This window comes from Triturus cristatus, chromosome 8 (genome assembly GCF_964204655.1).
Source record: "Triturus cristatus chromosome 8, aTriCri1.1, whole genome shotgun sequence".
Lineage (NCBI taxonomy): Eukaryota > Metazoa > Chordata > Amphibia > Caudata > Salamandridae > Triturus > Triturus cristatus.
Genome location: NC_140591.1, coordinates 186,032,605 through 186,058,875, shown reverse-complemented (window position 1 = coordinate 186,058,875; position 26,271 = coordinate 186,032,605). Strand labels below are relative to the sequence as shown.

The 26,271-nt window shown below is 47.5% G+C and overlaps 1 protein-coding gene across 2 annotated transcripts in view; it reads right to left on the bottom strand.

The window, feature by feature from the left end:
* HLCS (holocarboxylase synthetase) overlaps window positions 1-26,271 on the bottom strand; it is an 862,037-nt gene that overhangs the window by 15,906 nt on the left and 819,860 nt on the right. For both annotated transcript variants that reach the window (XM_085621286.1, XM_085621285.1), the window contains exon 10: window positions 10,690-10,903. In XM_085621286.1, coding sequence (XP_085477412.1) covers window positions 10,690-10,903 — 214 coding nt within the window. The remainder of the gene's footprint in view (window positions 1-10,689; window positions 10,904-26,271) is intronic.

The following is a 26,271-nucleotide window of genomic DNA, read 5'->3' as shown; positions in this document are numbered from 1 at the left end:
TTCCTTCTCCGAAAAGGTACGCCCTAGGTCTTCTTCCCAATACTGTTTTAGGGGGGTCAGTGAGATCGCCGTGTGTTGATGCAGGGACGATGCGAACCAGCGTATAACATGTCCCCCTTCGCCCATTATATGTAAGTACTGAATCAGGTGGTGAATGGGAGGCTCTGTTGTTAAGCTACCCCACCGACAGGTGAGTGAAGTTATGAGCGGGCAGTGTAATAGGCAATGCTCCGGGAAGAGGCCCTCTTCTGAAATTAGATCTGCATATGGGATTTAAGTGCCGTCTCTAAAGAGGTCTCCTGTGTCACGAATGTCCACCGCGTACCTGCTGAGCAACTCCACTGACGTGGTAAGCAACCCCCCCCCCCGGTGTTCCTAGTAGAGGAATAGCCGGGCATATGTCGTGAGTGATGTCGGCTTGTGTGGTAACATTTGTGTGCTATGGAAAGTACCCAAGAGCTTGTTTTCCTGGCATTCGCGCACTGGTGAAACATGAAAAGTAGGGTGTGGAGCGACATTGGTGGTTGCAATGTGGCTGTATCTGACAGGTGACGTGAAGCTAGCCATCTGGCTACCCATTGCAGCTGGGCAGCTAGGCGAATAGTGCTCGAGATTAGGCACCGCAAGCCCGCCTTGTCTCGCTGGTAGATAAAGCTTCCTGATGGAGACCCTATGTCCAGACGTCCCCCATAGAAAATCCCTGACCATAGTTTCCAACTTGTCAAAGTAGGAGGGGGGATGTAGAGAGGCAGGGTGGTGAAATAGTAAAGAAGTCGTGGGAGGATCACCATCTTCGTAAGGGCCACTCTACTTGAGATAGACAGTGGGAGAGTTGTTCCAGAAATTCATCTGCGAGTGGATAGCGGAGGTCGCCCTGATAATGTTTCCTTTAAACAGATCGGCTTTATTCCGATATACTCGGACACCCAGGTAGCGGAATGTATCAACACACCACGTCACTGGGACTTCGACGAGTGAGTATCCAGGGTCTGAAGTGGCCGATGAGAATGGGAAGAGGATGGACTTCGCCGCATTGACCTTCAGCCCTGATACTGTGGCAAATAGTGAAAGTGCTGAGTCTAGCGAGGATGGGAAGGAGTAAACATCTTACATGTAACAAGATATCATCAGCATACAAGTAGATTGTACGAGTGCCGTTGCCCAGAGGAATGCCCATGTCTACTCGAGCACGGATGTATGCCACCAGGGGATCCACCATCAGGGAGAAGAGAAGTGGGGAGAGCGGGCAGCCCTGACAAGTCCCACGGCTCACTCGAATAGAGTCCGAAATATAGGGCCCAGTTTTCCCTCCGATCATTGGGCGCTTATATAGTAGCTTGACCATGTTAATAAAGGAAGAGCATATGCCAAACTCGGGCAGCACTGCAAAGAGATAGTCCCACTCAAGAGAGTCAAAGGCTCTCTCGAGGTTGAGTACCAGGCAGCCTGCGCAAGGCCAGTCCAGAGGAGCATACTCTGCCACTCTGAAGTAGCAGCGGAGGTTGAGCGAGGTGTTCCGGGCCGGAACAAATCCGTTCTGGTCTACGTGTACTAAAGTGGGCACGTAGGAAGCTAGTCGGTTAGCGAGGGCTTTCGCTAGAATTTTATAATTCGTGTGATTGATCGCTAGGGGTCTGTAAGACCCCATGGCCGTTGATTCCTTGCCTGGCTTCAACAAGGAGACCACGTTAGCAGTGCACAAAGAGGGAGGGAGGGCTGAGTTGTCCAACGCAGAAGTGTAGAGTGCATGTAGACACGGTACCAGGGTCTCCGCTTACGTCTTGTACAACTCTGTAGTAAGCCCGTCTGGGCCTGGCTTCTTCCCCAATGCCAGTGACACGAGTGCTTCCCAGATTTCGTCAACTGACAAGGGGGAATCCAAATCTAGGTGTTGATCAATGGATAGGGTAGGTAGCTCAACAGAGTCCAGAAAGTTAACTAATTGGAGGGAGTCTCCCTGCGCGCTGGATGCATAAAGTGTTGCACAATGCTTAGTTATGGCCGTGTGAATGTCCAGTTGCGTGTACCTCATCAGCCCTAGCTCGTCCCTAATGGCATGTATGGGAATGCGTGGGTGCTCCTGTCTACTAAGGAGAGCGAGCAGTGTTCCCGCCTTGTCAGATGACGTGTGGGTGCGAGCTGAGTGAGCTAGATAATTATGACAGCACAGCTTTTCTAGGAGTTCTAGCCGTTCCGCATGCATAGCATCTAATTGTGTCTTTGCCTCAGGGCATGCGGCCGACTAGGATTCCCAATGGAGGAGTCTCTGCTCAATAGAGGCAAGGGAGGTGTCCAATTGATTGCAGATGTTCCATATAAGGCCCAGACAGTGCTCTCTAGCTGTGACCTTAAAGGCCTCCCATTCTGTAAGGGGGGAGCTTGTGAAGCCGACATTGTGCTTGGAATATCCTAGTAGCGCTGTTTCCAAGGAGCTGCGGCAGGCCTGCTCCTCCAGCGTGGCTATCTGCAGCAATCAGGTTGGGATCGGAGGAGCTCCCTCCTCCCAATTTAGTGCCATGATCTGTGGATTATGATCTGAATGGGTAGAACCCAGATAACCTGGATCTCGTATTAAGGGGAGCAGTGCAGCTGAAGCCAGGATGCGATCCAGCCGCACATGGAGATCATGAACTGATGAGTAGAAGGAATATATCCGCGAGTCAGGGTTGCACGCACGCCACACATCCGTTAAGGGCCGGTGCCCCAGCCAGGTGCGCAATGCTTGTGCGTTCGATGAGGCTGAAGTGCGGGTAAGGGGTGTGAAGGAGCGGTCAAGTGATACGTCTAGTACCAAATTGAATTTCCCGCCCAGTAGCCACGGGACATCCCCCCATCTGGATAACATGGTGGAAAGGCTGCTAAGGAATGCGCTCTTATCAGTGTTGGGCGCATAAATTGAGCCTAGCAGTAGAGTCTGCCCGCTGAGTCTACCCTTAATGCAAATATAGCGCTCTGCAGGATCGAGCACCACCTCCTCCTCCTCCCATGGGGTACCCGCCCTCACCCATATCAGGGCTCCTCTAGCCTGGGATGAATAGTTAGTGCTGTACACATGCCCGCTCTAACGGCGTCGAAGTCTGTCAGCTTCTAGACTCGTCAGGTGTGTCTCTTGTAGTAAAGCAATCCCGGCGGACCTGCGCCATAAGTATGCGTATATGGAATACCTGAGCGCAGGGGTGTGGATTCCCTTAACGTTCCAGGAGATGATGTTAATGCTGGTCATGTGTCCGGAGCGGGTCTATAGGGCGCAGCCAGTAGAGCAGATGCACTGCGTAGCCTTGTGCAGAGAGGCCTCAGGTCACTAGGAATGGCAACAACCACACAGGGAAAAACAATAATACTCAATCTAGTTTGAGGAACTATAGAAGAGTGAATCCCAAACGGGGATTGACCCAAACAGGTGTGCCTAAGCATGGCAACTAATGCGTAGTCAGATGTTGACCGTGAAGGGGATACGTGAACGAGGGATAGCTATTGGTGGCCTATCCCCCAATTATGGAATGCCAAGAGCTGGCATCAGCTGTATGTGTATCGTGACACTAGCATGCGACGAGGGGCACCAGACTGTGAGCCTGAGGAACAATTACATAACTAATACAAACAGTGTAGTTAAATAATATCGTCCGATGTTTGAGGCGTGCCATCTGGGGGTGAGGAGAGCCCGAGTCGGCAGACCAAGCCGGCAAGGAGTCAGCGTTGGCCCTGGATCTTGAGGGCGGGGAAACGGACACTGATGGTGACCTTGTGGATTGGAGGGTTGATGCAATATACAGTGCGTCTTGGCGTTCCGATAGGATCTGTTCTGGATCTGGGGCATTGACCGGCGAGATCTGTCACTGTGGTCCTCTGCCCCTCCGACGACCGTGCCTGTTCCTCTTCTGCACCGAGGGGTCTTCTTGTGGCCTAGAAGCCGTCGCTAGTCCATTTTCTTCCAGCCAGTCCCAGGCGTAGGAGGGGAATCGAAGAAGTGAGCAGTACCATTGTGAGTAACCCGGAGGCGGGCGGGGAATAGCAGTGAATATTGTAGATCTTGAGCTCTCAGCTGGCGTTTCACTGCTCTAAAGTTGGCGTGTCTCTTCTGCACCAGGACCGTGTAGTCTGGGAAGAGTGAGACTGAGACAATTTGTACCTTGGGCCCCGGGTCTCCCCACCTCTCTCAGTATCGCATCTCGATCCCGGAAGTTTAACAGAGAGATGAGGAAGGGACGTGAGTTAGTACCAGGGGGTGGTCTAAGAGTAGGGACCCTGTGTGCTCGTTCACCAACAAACTGGGGGGAGAGAGTTCCATGGGGGAGTAACTCTTTTAGCCAGGTTTGTGTGTAACCCACCGCGTCTCGTCCCTCTATCCCCTCCGATAGGCTGATCACGCGCACATTATTTCAACGCGAGCAACCCTCCGTGTCATCTAGTTTCTCTTCAAGAGTGCAGACCCGGTCCAGTAGGTCCTGTAAGGTTACAGTGTGATTACGAGATTTAGGTTGCAGGTCCGCAAGTGTAACCTCAGCCTCATGTATGCGCTCAGTCAGTTACTGATGGTCCGCCCGCAAAAGCGTAAAGTTGGAGGAGATGCTGTCCATTCTACCTTCAGGAGAGGTGCAGGTTTGGTCCAGTGTTGTGACTATTCGTTCCACCGCAGCCTGCACTAAGTCCAGCTTAGCCGAAAGGTCCGATCGGTTAGGATCTGCTGACTTCCCCAGTCCTCCAACTTCTCCCCCGGTTGCACCCTGAGGTGGCCCCTCCTGGAAGGTGGCAGAACGAAGACGGCCCACAGCCAACTGCTTTGCGCTGGGCATAGGGAGCAGCTCACGTGGTGGCCCTGACTGTTGAGGCTGCGAGAGGAAGGCAGACTGCTGATGCCACTCGTGAGCTAAAATAGGTGCCCTAGGTGATTTTGCTCCAGTTCAGCCAGGGACGCACCGCGGCTGGATGCCTATTGGCCCCGAGGCAGTGGGCAAGTCGTGCCAGTTGGAAGGACACCTGGCCTCCCCAAGCCGCTCTCCGCAATGGGAATACGCAATGAGGAATATAGATGAATCCGGAACAGTGCCTTTTCTGCTCTCGTCGTGTGGCACCTCAGGCTGAAGCAGTGAAGCATGAAGTGCCTTCCACTTTTGTCCCTGGGTCTGACCCCACGCATGAAGTCACAGACCCACAGTAGCAGCACTCCCAGTAGGGTGAGTGTAGAGAGGCAAGCCAGGCAAGCGAAAGGGTGAGCATGGGGATCAGGGTTGCGTAGGCAGTGCCTGGGCCCGAAGCGACCCGAGCTGATCCGACACATCACGCCACGTGGCTTTCTCGCTCCTAACACCACTGTGCTGCTATCTGCCCTGTGCAGCACGGGGAGGCCAGGCCTGTCCGCCCCCGGGTCACTCCGACACGGAGGACCCAGTGGTCAAAGCAGGCGAAATGAGGAACAGCCCAGGCCCGATATGACCCTCATGCGGCCCTCTGTGGTCGTTCTCTATCAGCTCCTCAGGGTAGCAACGCTGGTATAGGCCTCGCCTTCACCCAAATGACGTGCCTGCATGGGGGGCCTAGGCCCGACCGACCTCCGTGCCCCCCTCTCAAGGACAAATGCTGCCAACACACTGTGCAGGTCTACTTACTTCGTTGATGCTCTGCTAGAGGCCCTCGGAAGTAGCGAGAGGCAGCGGGGGGCCTGTGGTGCAGCAAAACAGGCAAGGAGTCTCTGCGATATCCATTGCGGCCCTCCGCCGGGCCTACGTTGCTCAGCAGTGCGTCGCTGGCTCTGGTCCGCTCCCTCCCGGAACTGCTCAAACTTGAGCCTGTCCCGCGCGCTGGCTGCGTGACTCCCCTGGATGCCACGTCAGGATCATGTTTAGCAATGGGCCGATGCCGCTCCCCGGGGATGGAGGGGGCGGGGGTCTCAGTCCCAGCTTCAGGCTCTCAGGGAGGGTCGAAACCCGATGACGAAGCAGGCCGCCGCCCGCGGGGGCCTGCTTGTCCCTGTTCCAGGCCTGGATGCCACCACTGCGCACAGCAGGCGAACCGCTCCGGTGACAGAGGGACGAAGGTCCCAGCTCAGAGCCCTCAGCGAGGGCCGCGAATCAAGGAAGGAGCAGGTCAGGACTGGTATCCCCGCTAGGAGTAGGCCGCACCTTCCAGGGCACTGCCTCTGATGGTGCTATGGGGGCAGAGATCCCTCTGCTGGGTGCCACAGGTGTGCACACACGCCGTCCACATCTGCAGTGTCAAGATTGACAGATGGATGCAGCGATGGTCAGGATAAATGGGGGAAAGGGTGTGGAGCGCGATCAAAACGCGTCCGCCATCTTAGGTGCTTGGCCACGTCCCCGTAACCTAAATAAACTCTTGAAGTGGGAGAAATGAATAGGATTTTTTCAGTGTACATTTTTGCCTTAACCCCACAAATCCAAAGAAGGATATGGCTTTGCCTGCTGTAATATCTCAAGAAGTCTGCTTGAGACTAATTTGTTGATTCACTGAGAGATGAGAAATACATTTGTTCTCATAGATGGGCTTGTTTAGTTTATTTTCAAGAGAGAAGTTTGCTGCAATTTGAATTTTTTCCCCATACGCTTTAAATTAGACTTGATTGATATGAAAACAAATCTCACAAAAATTTAGATACGTTTTTACTGGCAGCAAGCAAACATTTCACCTTCACCAATCTTGCATACAAGCTCAAGACTTGAAACTGGACCACAAAGGAAATCTTTCCAAGGCTTTGGCTATCCCAATCTATCTGAAGAGGAACAATGGAAGCATTGGTCATACCTCTTGAATATATTTCTACTATGAAGGACTTGCCCCAAATCTAGGCCCACTGGGATAGCGAGGTCTGAGTCTGCAGTGGGGAGTTTGCTAGACCTGATGAAAAGCCAGCTGCTGCAAACTGTTTTTCTTGAAGACATCATGGGAACTCAGAGGAATCGGACAGTCTGCAAGGACTCCAAATACTGAAAGTACTGGAATCCAGAGCAGTTTAAATGTTCTCCATATGTCAGATAAATAAACTGCAAGATATATAAGATGTCTTCCTCATTACCCTGCTTTTAGTGGTGCACTGCATAGTACATTTCTAACACAGCATATTTTAAATGTCACTGCTCTATGAAGAATAGTACTGGATTTACAGCCCAAGAAACAACGCAAATAAAGACAATAAAAAACAAAGGTATGCCGGAAAAACGTACTTGTCTATGACACTGATGACGATTTAATATGGGTATCTTCTGAAGAATGTAAATTATATACAATCTTTTCAAACAGCTGGAAGGTCAGGTGCCACTTTTACCAACACGCTCTTTTGTAGGTTTTTGAATTAATTTGGATGAAGCGTTTACTTTGAGTCCTTAGAAACTTTAAGCTCTCAATGTCTTTTGTCAGTTATCCCAGTGTCATCTAAGATTTCTGAAGCATTCATTTGGATTTTTCTAAAATCTGTAGTCACTTTTTTTAATGAAATGTTTGGGAAATTATTTTGGACCCTACACGAACTTGTTCCTCACCTCGTGGCTGGAATTTGGTTTTACCTTTTCCTACGCTATCTAAGTTATGGAAAAAATTCCTTAGAAAATTGTGTGATCTGTTATTATTGACAATTTAATTTTGAATGACATTAGCCTGTGTATAGAATGTTAGCCATTCAGAGAAGTTGAATGCATTCCCGAAAAAGGTGAATGATGGAAATGAAATAGTTCAAAAAATCATTACCAAGGTAGATTCTATCTAGACTACCTCTGGCACTTAAATGTTTTCATCTCGATCTTGCAAGGTGGGAATCTCTTCTTTGATTTCTAAAAAGGTAAGGCTCCGGTTAGACGACTGTAGACATAAAAAAGCAAAAAAGTGCTATATATTGCTCTGTGTTATGGTCATCAAACATACATGTATCTGAACATTCATGAAATATAACCATATAGAAATGGCGAGGCTACCATGAGCTCCCAGATTTTTACCTCTTGAATAATGGAAAACTAAATAGTTCCACATGAGTGATGAAGGTAAATAAAAATGAGGACTATTTATTTCGTCAACTATGTTATTAGCATGTACTCCTTTTATCATGGAAATATGGCTCCTAGAGAAAGTGCACAGGAAAACATCTGGAAATAAGAAAGATATTCCGTTTTTAGATATACTGTCCACCTTAATTGTTTTTAGGTCTCGGGACCATCCAGTCGTCAGACCGGAAGTCCGGAGATTTAATGACTTTGAGAAGAGGGGCTTGCACCCGCCCCTCTTCTCCCCTGTTCTACATTGGCTGGCCTCTTGAATGCTGGCCAGCCACTGGAGAACAGGTCAGTCACTCCGTTGAAGCCCCGTCTTTTTCGGATCGGGGGGCGTGTTTTTTGCGTTCCGTTTCGTTAAACCGCAAAACACGCCCCCGAATCCGAAAAAGATGCTGCCTTTCTCCGAGGCATTTCTACTCTGCCACGGAGAAAGGCGGTGGTGTCTTCCGGTGCCCTCGGCTTGTTTTTTTTTCTGTTATGATCAGTTTTCTGTCACAGTTCCGTAGTGCACTAATGTTTCCAGCCTCCAATGACCAAATCACACACCCCTACCCCTCGGCCGCCTCGCAAAGGCAAGCTGGTGACCCCCGGCAGGTCGCCCCTCCCGGGCAACAAACACGTGGCTCTAACTCTTCCCAGCCCCAACGCAGACTACAGACACCCTTGACAGAATGCAGCGAGATCTTGCCGAAAAACTGAATTGTTTCTTCCGACGATGCCGGGCACCTAAGGGCCCAGAGGCAGAACCATCCAAGAAGGGGGGAGAGGGCGCCCGGAGGCTATAAGTAATTGCCGCAACGGGCCCTGGACTTCCCTCCCGCTACACCGATGCTGCCTACACCAAAATGCAGCGCAGTGCCTCGCGGACAGCATGACCTGGAGGGTACGGCCTCACCGTTGCCGGAGCCTCCAGAGCCCCCCACGACGCGACACCACCGGACCACTGCCCCAAAATCCCACCTCCGATCAGCAACACCCGCGCAGGGAGTGTGCCACTCAACGACACAGCGTCAGGCACAGGCTTCCCCGGACCGCCCACACACAACACGGCAGCCCCCGTCCGAGGTACGAGTGCAAAGCGGCCTCCCTGCCCCTCTTCCCGCCACTTGGTAGTCCCCCGCTGCGGCCCTGGAGCCGGCGCAGCCGGACATAAGATAGCGAAGGGGAGGAGGAACCTGGTCAGGCAACATTCGCACTGTACTACCCAAACGCCTGAGACAGGATGAGACACTAAGTGGCTCACACATTCCATATAAACCACACAGAATGCCTTGACGCTTTGGCAGCACCCACGGGAGGAGGGTTGAGTCACCACACATGCCACTCAATGGTTCCACCCGCTCCTGAAACCGATCTCGCCAAGATGCCGGTAGCTAGAGTCCTTTTCCCTCCCTGACCTCGAACGCAAACTCTGGACCCAGGGACATGACACTGCCACAGCCACAGCGCAACCGGGGGGGGGGGCTGCACTAATCTCCCTGCCCCCATGGCGAAACCGGTCGAACCTCGAACGGCGGGCTGGGCTCCCATAACCACACCCCTTATGAGCCAGGCTCAGTCTGTGCCGTCGGGCATTTAACAACCCGTCAGACCCGGGCATGAACATGCCACTGACCTTTCAACATATGTTGCTCTTTTGGCCCCCCACCGCAACCTGAAAACAATGCAATAACCCGGCAGCCATAGCCACCAGCTCGTCCCCACTCGACGGGATGACTGGCCCGCGCTGAAAAAATTCCGCAGACACACCCCCTTACAACCAAGTTGGGACCTGGTACAGCCCCAGCCCCCAAGCTTGGAACAAGCAGGAGGTCGGAGCCACAGGATTCTTTATTTTAAAAAAATAAATAAATAAAGGGAAAAGAGGAGGGGTGTCTGGGGGGCTGAAAATGACCAGCACTCACCGCAACAAGACTGATGCAAGCGGTATCGCCAGACCAAGGGACGTGAAACACCTGGTAAGCGGGGGGCGCCACCCGGCGCTCCCGCCCCCTCTCCCCCCCGCGGATTTACTCATGGCCTGCTCAAAAACCCACCCGCACGCAATGCGGCCAAGGACTGGCCTTGAGTGAGTAGGAACGCCGCGCCACACACTTCCATCACTAGGGTTCCGTAGTGCGTGAGTAGCCGCCCCGCGACTGTTCCAACAGAACCCTAAGCCGGCACTGATGGGAAGGGTCTGCGGGGGGTGGAAGCCATGCGATCCTCGCTGCTCCACCAACAACATCAGCCCCCCCCCACCCCAGGTCGAGGCCCTCGAACGGCTCTGCAAAATAGTGCAGCAACAGGCCCCCATGGGCGAAGGCCCCGGCCACGGCCTGGACAGAACAAGCATTTACAATGCAACGGTCTCGGCATTGTTAAAGTTAGAGCTATTGGCATTGCTCATGACAATGCCGTTTCTTTAAATGTTTTAAAAACAAAAACATAAACAAAAATAATGTCATGAGCAATGCCAATAGCTCTAACTTTACCAATGCCGAGACCATTGCATTGTAAATGCTTGTTATCCTTGAGGATTATCCTGCAATGTTGTGAACAAATCTGATAAGTAGATGCCCACACTGCAGCGGCTCAATCACCCAGAAAAACATTACACTTGGAGAAGTTATTAAGTACTTTAGAACAGTTGGCAAGATTTGGAGGAAAAAAAACAATAATACCGTATATTTAAGGGATAATCTCTACTTACCTGTGCACCCAGTGTTTGTAATAAAGAGAAATAATTCCCTCGGGTCCTTTTTCCTGAAACATGTCAACCAAACCCTCCAGTTTGGTAACTGTTCTGGCGATCAAAGAATCAATTCTGAGACGATCTAGCTTCTCCTCTGAGCTCTTGTTGTGCTCCTCAATGAGGTCATTGATGCAGATGGTTGGGTTTCCATTAGCTACGTTAAACCCGCAACCTGCAGACAATATGAAACCAAGCAGACATATTAGTTCATGCAAGCAGAAAGGGTGAGTGTGAGAAATCACTCATAAAGCATATTATTGCAGAAGAAATTGTACTCGTGAACAAAGGATCTTTTTATTTTAAAGCATTTTTTCTTTTCTCTGACCACCTTGGCCCAGGTACCAAAGAGAGCAGTGGAGAATGTAGTCTTTTTGTTTTTCGTTCCACTGGTGGACTCGATCACTCAAAAAGAGCGCTCTTCTGCTGCCCCAATGGCGGTTCAATGGAATCGAGACGCGTTATCAACTCCAAGGAGTGTACTACAGGTGCTGTGGGGATGTTTGCAGGTGAAGCTCACCAGCACTCATTTACTGGCATTTAGTTTTCCTCGACAGGCCTTGAAACAGAGCAAGAGAGAGCGAAAAACACAAAAGTGGGAAAGGAGGAGTAAGAGAAAGATTTTAAAAAACTGTGACAAAGAAAGGAGGGATGAAAAACAACCAGCAAGAGTGAGATAGAGACAGAGAGTATCTGGTGATGGAATAAAGAGGGACGAGGTGGAATCAACACAACACAGGCTTGGTATTTGGCAACCTTACCTTTAAAAACGCTGGCCGTGGGCTACTGAGCAGAATCTTTGGGGGGCCCAGCACTTATTCTTTTACAAATTGAGCCCTGTGCTGGTGCCAGATTTAAAAAATAGAACAACTTAGGGTTGATTCTCTGAATGGATGAGGAATCTTGGGAAACTTAACTGAAGTGTTTAGGTTGTATATGTATTAATTAAAGAGAGTTACTGAAGGGCTTTAAAAAAATATCAAACAGATCATGGCGACTCATCGTGATTTTTATACTAGGAAAATTGAGCAGGCTCAAAACTCCACTAGGGAACTCCTCTCAATTGTGAAGTCGTTATCCACTCTGGACCAAGTATTTGCGTCAATTATTCCCTCAGAAGAATGATGCAATATGATTGTACAGTTCTTCTTTGATAACGTTTCTTCCATCTACTTTACCTTTTCTGAGACAGTTAAAGATGATCCGCGTCTGGAGGTTTGGTAACCGTTAAGATGGAGCTATCTAGCTTTAATACTCTAACTACAGATAAATTGCTTCCAATCAATGAAAACTTGGGGAAAGCAAGGAGAAGGAACTCAAAAACTGGGGAAAAGCAAGGAAAAAACTGTGAAAACGAGGAAAAAGAAGACGGAACTAAAAACGGGGGGAAAAGCAAAGGTAAAGCAGTCAGAATTAGGGAAAAGGAGAAGGCACTCAAACTAATGGGACAAAACGAAGAAGACAGCACTGGATAATGAGGGAAAAGCAAGGAGAAAGCACTCACAAAATAGGGAAGAACAATGGGAAGACAGGTGCAAGAGCGATGCAGCAGCACGGGGGAGCTGGGTCTGGGACCTGCTCAATGGGGTAGCTTTGCAGCCTCCAATAAGTAGGTCCTGTGAGAACGGAGGGGCACAGACAGGCGGTGGGCTGGGCGGGGCAGGAAAATAGGCAGCAGGTGGGACTGGCAATGGGGGAAAAATGAGGAGAAAGCAATGAAAACTTGGGGAAAGCAAGGAGAACAAGCATTGGCATACCAATAGGTCTCGCCTTTGGGACCTTATAAGTGTTTAGCCATGCAACAGTTGCATAACTAAATACTTATAAGGTCCCAAACGCGAGACCTATTGGCTATGCAAAGCGGCCGCGAAAGTGATCACGATCAAACATCAAAGCGGCCGCAAAAGTGAAAGTAATCGCGGTAAAGCGCGGCGCGCGAGCCCGCGCACATGCACTGTAGCTCTAGGCTGGCCTGGTAGCACTTTTTGGAGCCCTCTCAATAAGTCTCGCCAGACCAGCGCATGCGCTGGGTCAGGCGAGACCTAACAACACTCAAAAACTGGGGGGGGGGGAAGCAAGGAGAAAACAGTAAAAATAAGGGAAAAGCAAGGAGAAGGCACTCAAAAGAGGAAAAAAAGCAAGGACGAAGCAGTGAGAAAAAGGGAAAAGTAAGGAGAAGGCACTCAAGAAGGAGAAAGCAGTGAAGAATGATGGAAAAGAAAGGAGAAAGCACTCAGAAAATGGGGAAGACAGGCGCAAGAGTGATGCAGAAGCACGGGGAGAGCTGGGGCTGGAACATGCGCAATGGGGTCGTCGGGTGGCCTACACTAAGTAGGTCCTGGGAGACAGGAGGGATGCTAGGAGGCGGAGCTAGGTGGGAGGCGGCAAAAACGGGAGACAGGCAGGAGCAACAATGAGGGAAAAACAAGGAGAAAGGAATGAATATGTGGGGAAAGCAAGAAGGCACACAAAACCTGGGGAAAAAGCAAAGAGAAAACAATGAAAAAGAGGGAAAAGCAAGGAGAAGGCACTCAAAAACAGGGGGAAAAGCAAGGAGAAAGCTGTGAGAACGAGGAAAAAGCAAGGAGACAGCACTCAAAAAACGGGGGAAAGGAAGGAGAAAGCAGTGAAAAATAAGGGAGAAAGCACTCAGAAAAAAAGCAAGAGACTTTATCAGGTTGCAGGGGTTCCTTCTTTCAGTGGTCCTCGGACACAATTCTTACAGCAGAAGGTGCCCCAAAGAGAGTATCACTGTGAACTTTTAAGAAATTAAAAAGCAAGTAACAAATCTCCAGTGAAATTAGATTTGTGGAAGGAAAACTCTGCAAAGCATTTTTCACAAGAAAATGTTATCAAAAAATGTGTGTATATATATATATATATATATAATAATACAACAGAACAGCAGTACAACAAACAGTGCAGAATCATACCAAATTTGGTAGAAGACTATATCTTTACCCAGAAAGCATGACTTTTGTTAATTGATGTAAATTCGTTCAGTAGGTTTTAAGAAATTAAGGTTAACATGTTATTTATACAGAGACATAGCAGCACCACAGCTCCAAAATATGTTTGGCAGGCATTTTAGGATATGGGGACTCAGTTCCCTGTCCTGATTTATTTTTTTAAACATAGAGAGGCAGTGTAGGGATACAATGACCCCCTTGGACTGTTGCAGGGATTCTGCTTATACACAGAACTATGCTTAGAACCCCAGGACCTCAGTGAATTGTGGTGTACCAGAAACTCACCTCAGAACCCAGAACCCAGTATCCGGCTAGCATAAGTGTCCCATTCGTTATCCAAGATTTAGCTCAGAGATCCCAATGAATAGACAACCCAGAACAAGCTACTTAGTGTACTCTCAGGAATGGTGGGAATCGGAAATACCTGTTCGTATATTATTCTCACATCAGTCCACAACAATAATCAACAGAGACACGGTGTAAATAAAAAGAGTTTATTTTTATAGACCACGTGTCCTAAGATGCAGTACTTTGGCTAATACAAGCAGACAAATGATTAATATCAAAACCAGCAACATAGTTACAATACCATAGAATATAAAAGGAGTGATCATATTATAATGACAGTGGATACTACCACCTTCCCTTCACTAATAAGCTAATATTATTATTATGCTATTAGAAGGTCTCTTAGGCTTGAATAGGGGACCCCATACCTCAAAGATCAGCTTAGTGAAATCACATCACAGGAGCATCAGGAGACTTCTCGCAGGAAGGCTCGTCTTCGGTCTGAATAATAAACATGATGTCTGTGATATTAAAAGCACCAACTTTCAGGTATGTGCAGCTGCGCGTGTGTTATGGCTAAATAGTGGGTCGATCAACCTAGAGTAGAAAACATGCATTGTGTAATATTCCAGACTGTTTGTCACACCATGTACAGACCAAGGTCGCTGCGCAGAGCTTGGGATGGTAACAACAGATTGCTCTCGTGTGAAGCAAGTCTCGAATCAGCAGTTTTATTTAAGAAATAACATGTAAACGCAGTGTCGTGTGCAAAAGCAGAAAGATGGCATTCTAACATCTAACGTGGTTATGCTAACTTAACAATGTATGTACGTATTCAGGGAGAACACACTACACGCCCCCTTAATCGAAGCACTATTTAATAGGCAAGAAAAGAGAGAACGCAGAGTTCAGTGTCGTCAGAGCAGAACAAGGCGTAACCAATGCAGAGTTTCAGAATGCGCCAAAGTCCGAAACTACAAAAAATATAAACCAGGGTTTTTTTGAAAGAAAAAAAAAATATGGAAGTAAAAAAAAAACTCAAAACGACCATCGGGAAAAAAAAAAGGAGAAAGAAAAGAAGAAATGTCGCGCTAAAGTGCTGTCCAGTAGCACAGGCGCAAAGGACAACTGTCCAGTTAATCCATGAATGTATAGGCAGCATATGTGGCCACTGCTTCCAACAAAAAATCGTTTGCAGGTCCACTGAAAGTCTCAGCCATCCAATCCATCAACGAAAAGGAACATACGTGTTCTTCAACCATCGGAGCCTCCAGCACGATCAGAGGGCACCCGGAATGTTCCTCCAAATAGCTCATAGCCAAGAAGTTGTAGGCAGCTGTTGAGATGTCCCAATTACCCAGGATACCATGTGCCGCACCACAGGCCATAATCCGGACACCAGAACAGGCCAACTCGTGAGACACTAAGGGCCTCATCAGTCGATCGAAATCCGGCACCGGAGACACCAGGTTGGTTAAGCACAAATCCAAAGGCCATTCAAAGGGACAATCCAGGCAGTGAAATACAGGCTGCACGCAGGTGAAGTAGGAATACCTGAAGGATAATCCATATGCCAGGCTTAAGGTCGCCAACGGCAGAGTTCCATAAAAGTCAAGCATCCTATCACGAAGAAGATGCAGGCGGGACAGGCGCTCGTGTGGCACAGAAGGAGCAGCCATTCCGTAGTATAAAAAGTAAAAGCAGCACACCTGCCACCAGCGCCAGAAGCAGCGGAACACCTCCAAAGATGCTCGAGAAAAGTGAATGAAAAAATGCCGGAATCACACCAAAAATAGTTTTGAAAGAGGTCACGAGACCCGAGCCCACAAGTTTAAAAAAATGAGCCAGGCCGGTCGTGGACGAGGCATTAAAAATAGTTTGGATCAAAGTGCCGAAATGTAGGGGGAGGTCAGTATTCAGAAGCGCCTGTACCTCAGTGCGCGTATTAGCAACGTGAAGGACAGATGTTTCACGAGAGGAAGTCAATGGCACCTCTTTTTGGGACAATAAAGCTCTTATTCTGCTCAACTTGTTGAACTCTGCTTTCAAGGTTGGAATCGAAGGCCAGATTGAAACATCCAGCTGCCCACGCGGGGGTGGAAAGAGAACATTATTGCAGCAGACAACTTTCTGCGAGACAGTTACTATGTACGGGATTCCCACTAACATCCCGCAGCAAGCTTCATTATTCAAAATTAAATAACTACCGTTTGCAAGCAACGTGAAAGAAGGCGTAATCACAGGCACTGGGATACCTCGTAGGACGCAGGCTAAGTTCGGGGCTTGTACATTGCATGCGCCATGTAATTGAATGTGCCTACATACCAAGGAATGGTCTGGTGTCGTGGTACATTCCTCGCCTTTCAAATAAACCTCAGTGCCTTCCCTAGTACATCTATACGTAAAGGGGAGGGACCAAACCTCATGTATGAAAGCGGTGCCCAGCGGTTCATATCTACCCAAAGCATAATGTTTCATACAAGAAGTGAACTTAAAAAGCGCGAAAGGGAGAGTTATCAATCCGTGGACTAACCACGTAGCTGAATTGATCTCCGCTACAGAAAAAGGCAATGGTTCTAATTTTTCAATATGTAACAATGAATATGTAGCATCCTTCATGGACATAAATCGCTGCTTGTCAGTAAGGTTAAAGGGAAGAAATAACGATGTAGTGTTAAGATAGTCCCAAGGGACTCTCCCCGCCTTTAACGTCTGCAATGTCCATGCAAACTGCATAACAGAACGCAACTGGTTTTGACCATGATATAACACAGACATATCATCATGCACAATATCAACAACAGAAGAAACAATATTATCTAATGTATAAATTCTTGAAGAGAGAGTGTTAATGCTATTATCTATAACGGCTAAAACCTTCTCCATGTTTGCTTGGTCAATAGCTCGCAATCTGGAAGCCGCCTCAATCTGCGACAACTTCCAGACTTCGTTGTAAATAGCATACGCCCACCTTTTGGTTCTGCCACCCACAGGACCTTTAACAAAATCATTCAAATCTATTTTGTCATGTAATTGTGATAAATGAACTTTGACAGACGCCAAGGTGGAATGTCGCAACCAAGATTGACACAACTTGCCCACAGAGTATGTAGTTACAGTATGTGACGACTCAAACCGAGGGTCCACGCGTTCCCGAGTATACCCCGGTTTCAGTCCCAGAAAACGACGTTGACAGGTGTCTGAACTGCTTTGCCAAACTAGCCAACCCTCACTATTAAATTTCGAAATATTGAAAGATGTATTTGAAACTAAGGATTGCAAAGCAGCAAGGGATAGATCTGTGTGGTTATCCCAATTGGGATAAGCGCCCAAATCCGGCACAGCAGGTGTCTTTAATTGTTTAGCAGTAGCCAATCCAAAACAGGTGGTTTGGAAGATGGATGAATTCAAAAATAAAATATGATTTGGTATAAGACAGGCACGATGTAAAGCCTCTGTACCCTGTACCTGCCACGGCTTGGAACCCCAAACCGACTTTAGATCAATAGTAGCCTTCCATACATCATAACCTTTGATTGACAACTCGTCCATAAAGGACTTGGAATAAAGTAACTTTGTGTGTGTCAGTCTAACCTTTGCGGCAGACTCAGGCAGCACCTTAAAATAAAACGCTGCCGGGTCGGAAACACTGAAATCAGTAAAATAAGAATACTTGTTAACTAGTGTTTGTGAACTTCCGAACTCGGGAGTAGGACAGTGTTCCCATTGGGTAAAATTTACAAAATTTCTAAATGTATTTGCTTTATGCAGGAAATGATTGCCATAATGTTGAAAACAATACTGTTCCGCATAATTAGCCGCATTTTCATATAAATCTTCAGCATCAAAAGCGGCATAATATTTCAAATCAGAAAACAGTGATTCAATGGCGTGTACATCCCAATCATCAGAACGTATGTTCTGCCTAACCACATCACCCATAGAAACTCGAAATACATTAGGTACATTAATGACCTCTGTAGGCCCATGAATTTGGAATTTAACAGCATCCCATGCGATTCCATCCAAGACGGGCCAGGCAGTAATATTCACAGAAGTCTGGTCCCTCTTCATAATGTGGGACGAGGAGTGGGGGGCCAAAGTTCCATTGATAAGTCTAATTGTCGATCTCTCACTCAAATAGTGGCCATCCACAAGACGGAAAAAAACTATTATAAATCCAATCGACATAAACAAAAAAATAGTGAAAAGTATCAACCAGATGTATGTCCAAGGGGCAATCAAAAAATGTCTCTTAAACCAGCTGAAAAAAACAGCAATGTTTGATGGGGGGCTTGAGGGTAATGAGTTAGTGTCAAAGGAGAAACGGGACTGGCCAAGTGCTGTAGATTGTAAAACAGGTGAGGGACCACGTGTAGGATAAGCGTACTCAGTCTCTTCGGGCAAACCACCAGCCGATGGTATTAACAAGGGATCAGTAACAGATTGCATCTCGATGGCAACATCAGACAAGGTGTTAGAAGCAGGAACCAACATTGAATTTCTGTGCATCGTCTGGCATGAAACTGCTGGAGTCATACTAAGAAGTATCGGCCACTCGCTGAAGTTTGACATTGTCAATAGAGATGTACCTGTTTTCTTTGCGACCAGGAAGTGGAGGTAAAATGACTGTTCTTGTACCCTGCACTCCAAGCACTGGAACTGGTGCACGATAAGAGGGGCCGAACTCCTTCTTGTTCTCCACCTTCTCACGGACCAGGTCTCCAACTCTGGGTAGCCAGCCGACTACCGGAACCTGAACTTCAGCTTCAGATTTGGAGGGCAAATGTTCCTTCGAAAGAGTGTCTCTGGCTTCTTGTAGAGTCTGTAAAACAGCACAGTGATCATCTACGTCAAAGGGTGCGGTCGACGCCGCCATGTCTAGACCATCAAGGTCTGGGACAAACATTCTGATTCCGAAGAGCATCATGTACGGGGTCCGCCCACCCAGAGACCTTCTAGGGAGATTATTAAGTGCACGTTGGACGTTATACAAATGGGCTAGCCAGTTCCGGCCTGTGCCTAAAACACGTGCTGTCAATGATTGCTTTAAGTCACGGTTCATTCGCTCCACCACACTATTACCCTCAGGTCGGTAGGGGGACGAAAATTTGACTAGGACCCCCAAATTTCTCATAGCCTCCTTGTAAGCCTTAGAGGCGAACGCAGGGCCCTGATCAGAATGGAAGGTACTACACGCAAAAGTTCCCACAAAGACACGCAAATCCCTGATGACAGTCCGCGAGTCAGCACTCCTTTGTGGCCATACCCATAGAAAACGTGTGCACGAATCCACTGCAACCAAGATGTACTTGTACGCAGTATCGGAGGAAAAAGGACCGCAGTGATCTAAATAAACACAACCAAATGGCTTATTAGAGATGTACAGCTGTGTCTGTGGTGGGCGCGCAACAGTAGAAGGTTTAATCTGTTGGCAAATGTCACAATCAAGAACATAAGCGCGCGCTTGTTTATATAAACCAAACCACCAGTAACGTTGTTGTAGCAGAGATATTGTAGCTGACACACCGGCGTGGGCAGACGCCAACCCCTCATGTGCAGCCAAGATCAGTGCTGGCCTGCAGTCCGCGTTGGGAATAATTCTGTCACCAACGTCATTAATCCTCACTAATGGGACATTATCAGGACTTAAATGGTAAATGTAACGAGAAGGAAAACCCTTCGGGTAATCGCCTCCCTTTTCTGTAGCAGCAATAGCTGCCAAGATGTCATCATCAATCTTACTTTTTGATCTGGTAACTGCTGCCACTAAGTATGTAGCCACTGCTGTTTTTGCTGCCTCGTCAGCCAAGCTGTTGCCGACAGCATGGACACCAAGTCGTTGGTGACCAAGAGTGTGAATAACATTCACGAGAGGGAGACGGTCTTTAAAGTCTGCCACTCGAACCCAAAGCGTTTTATGCTTAATTGTGCCACCTTTCGTGTCTCGATAGTCATTCTGAGACCAGAAGTGTAAATTGTCATTGTAGGACTGGACACAGTAGAAGGAATCACTCACTATAAGAGTAGTGACCCGGGGATCAGCAAACTCCAGTGCAAGCACCAGAGCCCGAAGCTCCGCCAATTGCGCGGTACAATCACCCAATGACTGCGTATGCACTGCATCAGATTGGAATTCACCATTCACGAATGTACCTACGACAATTGCGCAAGCCGCTGAATAAGCGTGCTTCGATCCAATCGCGGGCTGCGCAGACCCGTCAGTGTATATGACACAATGGTATTCTTCGAGCGGGCGCAAAGACAGAGGTGCCGGATGAACGAATTCATACTGCAAGAACTCTTGAGTCTGTAATGAGGCATCAAAGATGTAAGTGACGTCTGGCGACGTCAGTGTTGTGGCCCATTGTATCCACCGAGGATGCAAAGCTTTAGAATTTGGTACACTTGCCTTTGTCACTGCTTCTAAGGCAGGATAGGGTGTTACAACCAGAATCTGTTTCCCATGCGACAGTGCGCGTTCTTTAAGGATCGCCATCTGTACAGCAGTCAGAACTTTTTCGACCGCAGAAAAACGTAATTCAGCAGAGGTGTACAAGTGGGATTTGTACGCAATGGGGACTGTATCGCCCTCATTAAACGTCAAATACGTGAAACCCACGGCGCCTGGCACTATTCTTATTACCAGGTTAGTGCGGTTATCACGTGTCAGCAAATATTGTGAAGCAAGAAGATCAGCCTGTAAAGACTGTAAAATTTTAGAATGTTCCAGCTGCCAGCTAGACTTCGAAAAAGTGGGTTGTACCAAGGCGTAAAGCGGCTTGATACGCTGGGCATAATCAGGAATGTACGTACGGCCGAAATTCAGAAAGCCCAGCAGAGATTGTAATTTCTTTAGCGTCGTTGGCGCACTCAAGCATGCGCACTTTTCCAGAAAGTGGGGAGCTAACCCCTTTCCTTCATTATTGAGCTCGTAGCCCAAAAACAACACTGTATATTCCGCGATGTGTGACTTCGCAAAATTGAATTTGTAGCCATAGTCAGCAAAACTCACTACAATATTGTCGACTCGAGACAGATGCGGCAACAGCTCATCATCCGTGAGGTAGATATCGTCAACATAGGAGTATGCTTCGGGGTCTATTCTTTCTAAGAGAGAAACCACGCGAGCGGAAAAGACGCCAGGGCTATTTTTGTAGCCCATGGCTAATCTCGTAAACTGTTTTTGTTTTCCGCCCGAAGTAAACGCTGTCCACTGGCTACTCAGTGTGGACAGGTTATGGCTAAAGAAGCCATTGGAAATGTCAAGTGTCGTTTTAAACCTCTTACGCACGAGACTGTCGACTAAAGCCGAGCTATGTGTATTTTGTACCGCGCAGGTCCGGCAATGGGAGTTTAGGTGCCGGTAATCCAAAACTAAACGGTACGAGCCGTCAGGCTTCGTTACAGTGAATAAAGGGTTATTCATAGGGGACACACAAGTTTCAATAACACCCTGATATTCCAATTGTTCAAGGATCGCCGCGACGTGTGGTCTAGCTTCACGACGCATGGGATATTGGGGCTGAGGCTGGGGCATAGACCGTAATGGAATCTCATGGCAGGGGGACAACCGGTCCCAACCCACTTGAGTACGATATACCGCTGGCGCAAGCGCCAGCGCCCACTCACCAGCGTACATTTCAGCTTGTTCCTTAGGCACCGTGTGCGCAAAGGACGGGAGGATTTTCTCCTCCCCTCTAGGAGCTTCCAAAATGAAGGCTGGGGGCCAATCTGCCTCCGCTAGGAGGATATCATAGGCGGTGGTCAGATTATCCCAAAAAATCCCTTTTATGGTACGTTGTATGTCACCCTCAATTAATAAGACTATTTCATAAAGTCTATCAGGGGGAGCCACTCTGGTGTCAGCTGTTTCAACAGTAACCAAAACATCAGTTGCTGTCGCCGCCAGAAATGGACGCAGAGCTTGACGGACTATGGTAATTTCCGCCGCGCTGTCTAGTAGCGTCAGCGCCCAAGTCCGGTTCTGAAGCTGTGTCCGCACTATCTGAGGCATATTTTGCCGTCAGAGCCGCCACTTTCTTCTTCTGAAACGGGGGTCTTTGTCGAGCAAACTCGTCCTGCTTGCCTTTACCCTCAGTCTGTCGGGGTTGGTCACGCTGTTGTGGAGCACCCCGACCTTTGCCACCGCCTCCTCCACCAGACTGTGTAGCCGATGTTTCCTGTGAAGAACGAGGAGAACGCGGTTCAGAAACCTGAAATCTATCAGGAGACTTAATAGTAGCACGATCTCGCAGATCATAAGAGTGTTCACTACTTGACTGTACGGGAGAGGCAGGCCGAGAGCCCTGTTTCTGCTGCTGCTTTCCCTGTTGTTTAAACTGCCACTTTTGTTTTGGAAAAATGGGTCGTTCATCCTTACCAGAAGTTCCTGCCTTACCCTGCTGCTTAGAATCGGGATTTTTGATCACAGGCTTAACTCCTAAAGAGCTACGACCCAAATCACGATATGCTTCTGAAATTATTTTTGCAAATTCCTGCGGTTTGTCCTCTTCAGCAACTTTCTTCAGTTCATTACGAACCTGAAAGTGCAACGCATCACCCTTAAGGTTTCCCATTATCATGGTAGCCACCAGGCCAAAATCTCCGAGGAGCCGCATCCCTAATTCTATCGCAGACTCCGCTCCATGGTCCTCTTGAACACGTTTGATAACGGAGGGCAGCTGCAACATAGACGGAGTGCCAAAGCACTGCGCGTACGTTGCAGCAAAAACCTTACCCCAAGAAACACAATCATCCATGTGGGGAACTAAGTCTTTAGGCAAACTAATGGTGAGGATCCTGTGTTTCTCCACAGGAGTTGTATGCGGATAAACCGCTTCTATTTGGTCAACTTTTTCAGCAAGCCAAAAGGGATAATCATCCCTCGTGAGGGGGCGCTTGCCTACAACAGAATTAACCATAACAGGACTAATGACCACCGCGTGACGATCACCAGGTTGTCCCGCACCAACAGGCGCCCCCGCCTGTACAGTGCGCGACACATACTGCACTAACGCCCTATATACTGTTATAAGGGCAGTGTGTAGTACACGCAGTTCATCCACCGTCACCGTGAGGTAACGGGGATGAGGCGTAAATCCGGCTAGTACCGGCCAAGTGGCCCCCGCAATTGATAAAGGGCCCATTCTCGGCGGTATAACCACATGGGGGAGGGCGCCATTAAACCAAATCTGATGTTGCCAAGCAGATATTGGTATCTCCTGTGTCCTATACGGCGCATAGGCAGCAGGCACTGCAGAGGCAGTGTATGAATGAAATGTATTATCATTTCCACTGACTGCCGGAATCGTCACCCAAGAGTAGAATAACTCAAAGGGATGAGCCGCATCGGCTCCCACCACAAAGATGACGTCCATGACCGCGTCCGGCACTCCATATTGCGTCAAGTGACGTTTCAGTGCCGCACGGCTATGCGCCGCAATATTTATTGCCATAAGGACACGCTACACTTCAAGTATTCAGTAGCACAAGGGTTCAATAACCTTTTTAATAATCAAGCTTGAAAGAACCTATATCAATAGAACTAGGTAGGTTTAAAATCCGTCAGACTTGTTATCCGGAAACAAGAATGAGGGTGCTGTGGACTAAATGTAAGCACTACTAAGGCGTTTCAACTCATAGACCAAACGTTAGGTGCGCCATGTTGCAGGGATTCTGCTTATACACAGAACTATGCTTAGAACCCCAGGACCTCAGTGAATTGTGGTGTACCAGAAACTCACCTCAGAACCCAGAACCCAGTATCCGGCTAGCATAAGTGTCCCATTCGTTATCCAAGATTTAGCTCAGAGATCCCAATGAATAGACAACCCAGAACAAGCTACTTAGTGTACTCTCAGGAATGGTGGGAATCGGAAATACCTGTTCGTATATTATTCTCACATCAGTCCACAACAATAATCAACAGAGACACGGTGTAAATAAAAAGAGTTTATTTTTATAGACCACGTGTCCTAAGATGCAGTACTTTGGCTAATACAAGCAGACAAATGATTAATATCAAAACCAGCAACATAGTTACAATACCATAGAATATAAAAGGAGTGATCATATTATAATGACAGTGGATACTACCACCTTCCCTTCACTAATAAGCTAATATTATTATTATGCTATTAGAAGGTCTCTTAGGCTTGAATAGGGGACCCCATACCTCAAAGATCAGCTTAGTGAAATCACATCACAGGAGCATCAGGAGACTTCTCGCAGGAAGGCTCGTCTTCGGTCTGAATAATAAACATGATGTCTGTGATATTAAAAGCACCAACTTTCAGGTATGTGCAGCTGCGCGTGTGTTATGGCTAAATAGTGGGTCGATCAACCTAGAGTAGAAAACATGCATTGTGTAATATTCCAGACTGTTTGTCACACCATGTACAGACCAAGGTCGCTGCGCAGAGCTTGGGATGGTAACAACAGATTGCTCTCGTGTGAAGCAAGTCTCGAATCAGCAGTTTTATTTAAGAAATAACATGTAAACGCAGTGTCGTGTGCAAAAGCAGAAAGATGGCATTCTAACATCTAACGTGGTTATGCTAACTTAACAATGTATGTACGTATTCAGGGAGAACACACTACAGGACTGGATGGGGTGGGTAAAATGCAATTCTTTCAATGTTACTGCATATGCACAGTACAAAATACCCAAAAATAAAAAAAGGGGAGGGCCATGGTCCAGGTGGTCGGCACATGTATTATTTTTATTCACTGGGTAAAACTCTCCTTATAGTGAAGAGGCTTCTTCAATGTGATCTATCTTACTGAAAACTGGATGCATTCTGGTTTTGACTAAATAACGTTTGTTAAAACAAAAACACATGAAAATAAATGCTGAGACCTAAACCATACATGCAAACATGCAATAATACACTACTTATTGCCATTGCTCAGGGAGGGGAGAGAGCATCACCCACTCAAGGCTTTGCCTCCTGTGAGTCAAGGCTGCTCCCCACAATCACAATGGTGAGAAATAACCTTTTTCACTGTTCATTTGCATATGTTCTACATATGTACAGGCGCACAGACTGTATCATGACTTTTTTTGTGGGACATGATGCCTCTCCCTCCCTCAAGAATCATCATAAACAGATGATTAAACTTCACATATCTGCGTATATGCTGTGGCTGGCATGTTGTTATGTGCAATTATTTGTTTTAACAAATGTCATTTAACTAAAATCAGAATAGGGTTAAATTTGTGCCTTAAGAAAAAATTGAATTGAAGAGGCCATTGACTTTTGAATAGTTCTTCTTCTTTGCTAAGTGACTGTAACATGCAATCTGTGACGCACGGAATGGTGTTTTCTCATGTCAATTTAGCCTTACTGCAGTAATAATAAGTTGGATCTTGATCTTTTAATCTAATAATAAATGTAGTGCAATTGGGCCACAATTATTCTAACTGTGAATGAGGATCTTTAAATTTGTGGTGCGAAGAATGAATGTAAATAGCATTTGTATATGAAGCTCATGCTCACAGTCTTTTAAAAAAAATAATTATTAAAGGTTTCATCTATACAAAACAAAGGCAACACCAGTGTAATCTATACAGTTGGCAGATTGTAATTGTCAAGTATTATTACATGCAACAAAATTAGATTTCCTACTGTTGTGTGATTTTGGTTGAAGGAGGTAGTGTTCGTGTCATGTTAGGACCCAGCTGACATTGCAATTGGAGGTATGTCGGTCTGTTTGGTGCACAGCAAAATTCCCAATTCTCCAAAGTGAATGGGGTCTCCAGCAGGTTGTTCCACTTTTCTAATGTTGCGCTAGGGACTATCATTTTGTCTTTCTCAGAGACATTATATAACCTGGTGATAAGGCTCTTACATGTGCTATGTGTAAATAGTGTCTGCAGCACCCCCAGCACGGGTGGGTCACAGGGCATTCACAGCCTCGCAAACGCGGTGATAGGTGATTATCAACAGCGGGGTTTGGCACTCCATTTGTGATATCTCGTCTAATGCTATAAAAGTCCCACCTGGGTATAGGTCACCCATGGTCCTCAGCCACATTCATGAAAGCATAGACAGTGCCTTAGGCTCCTGAGTGACTGCGATGGCTGGGTGGTGAAGCAGCGGCAGTCCTTGCGCTCATCAGGAAGGATGATTTTGAGTGGTAAAGGATGTGCAGCATCGCTTTCTATAGGTAGGTGTGGCATATATTGAGAGGGAAAAATGCCAGTAGTGGGCAAATTGTGCTTGTGCACACAAGTAGTATAGGTGCAGATCTGGAGCTCCAAACCCACACTGTTTATATGGCA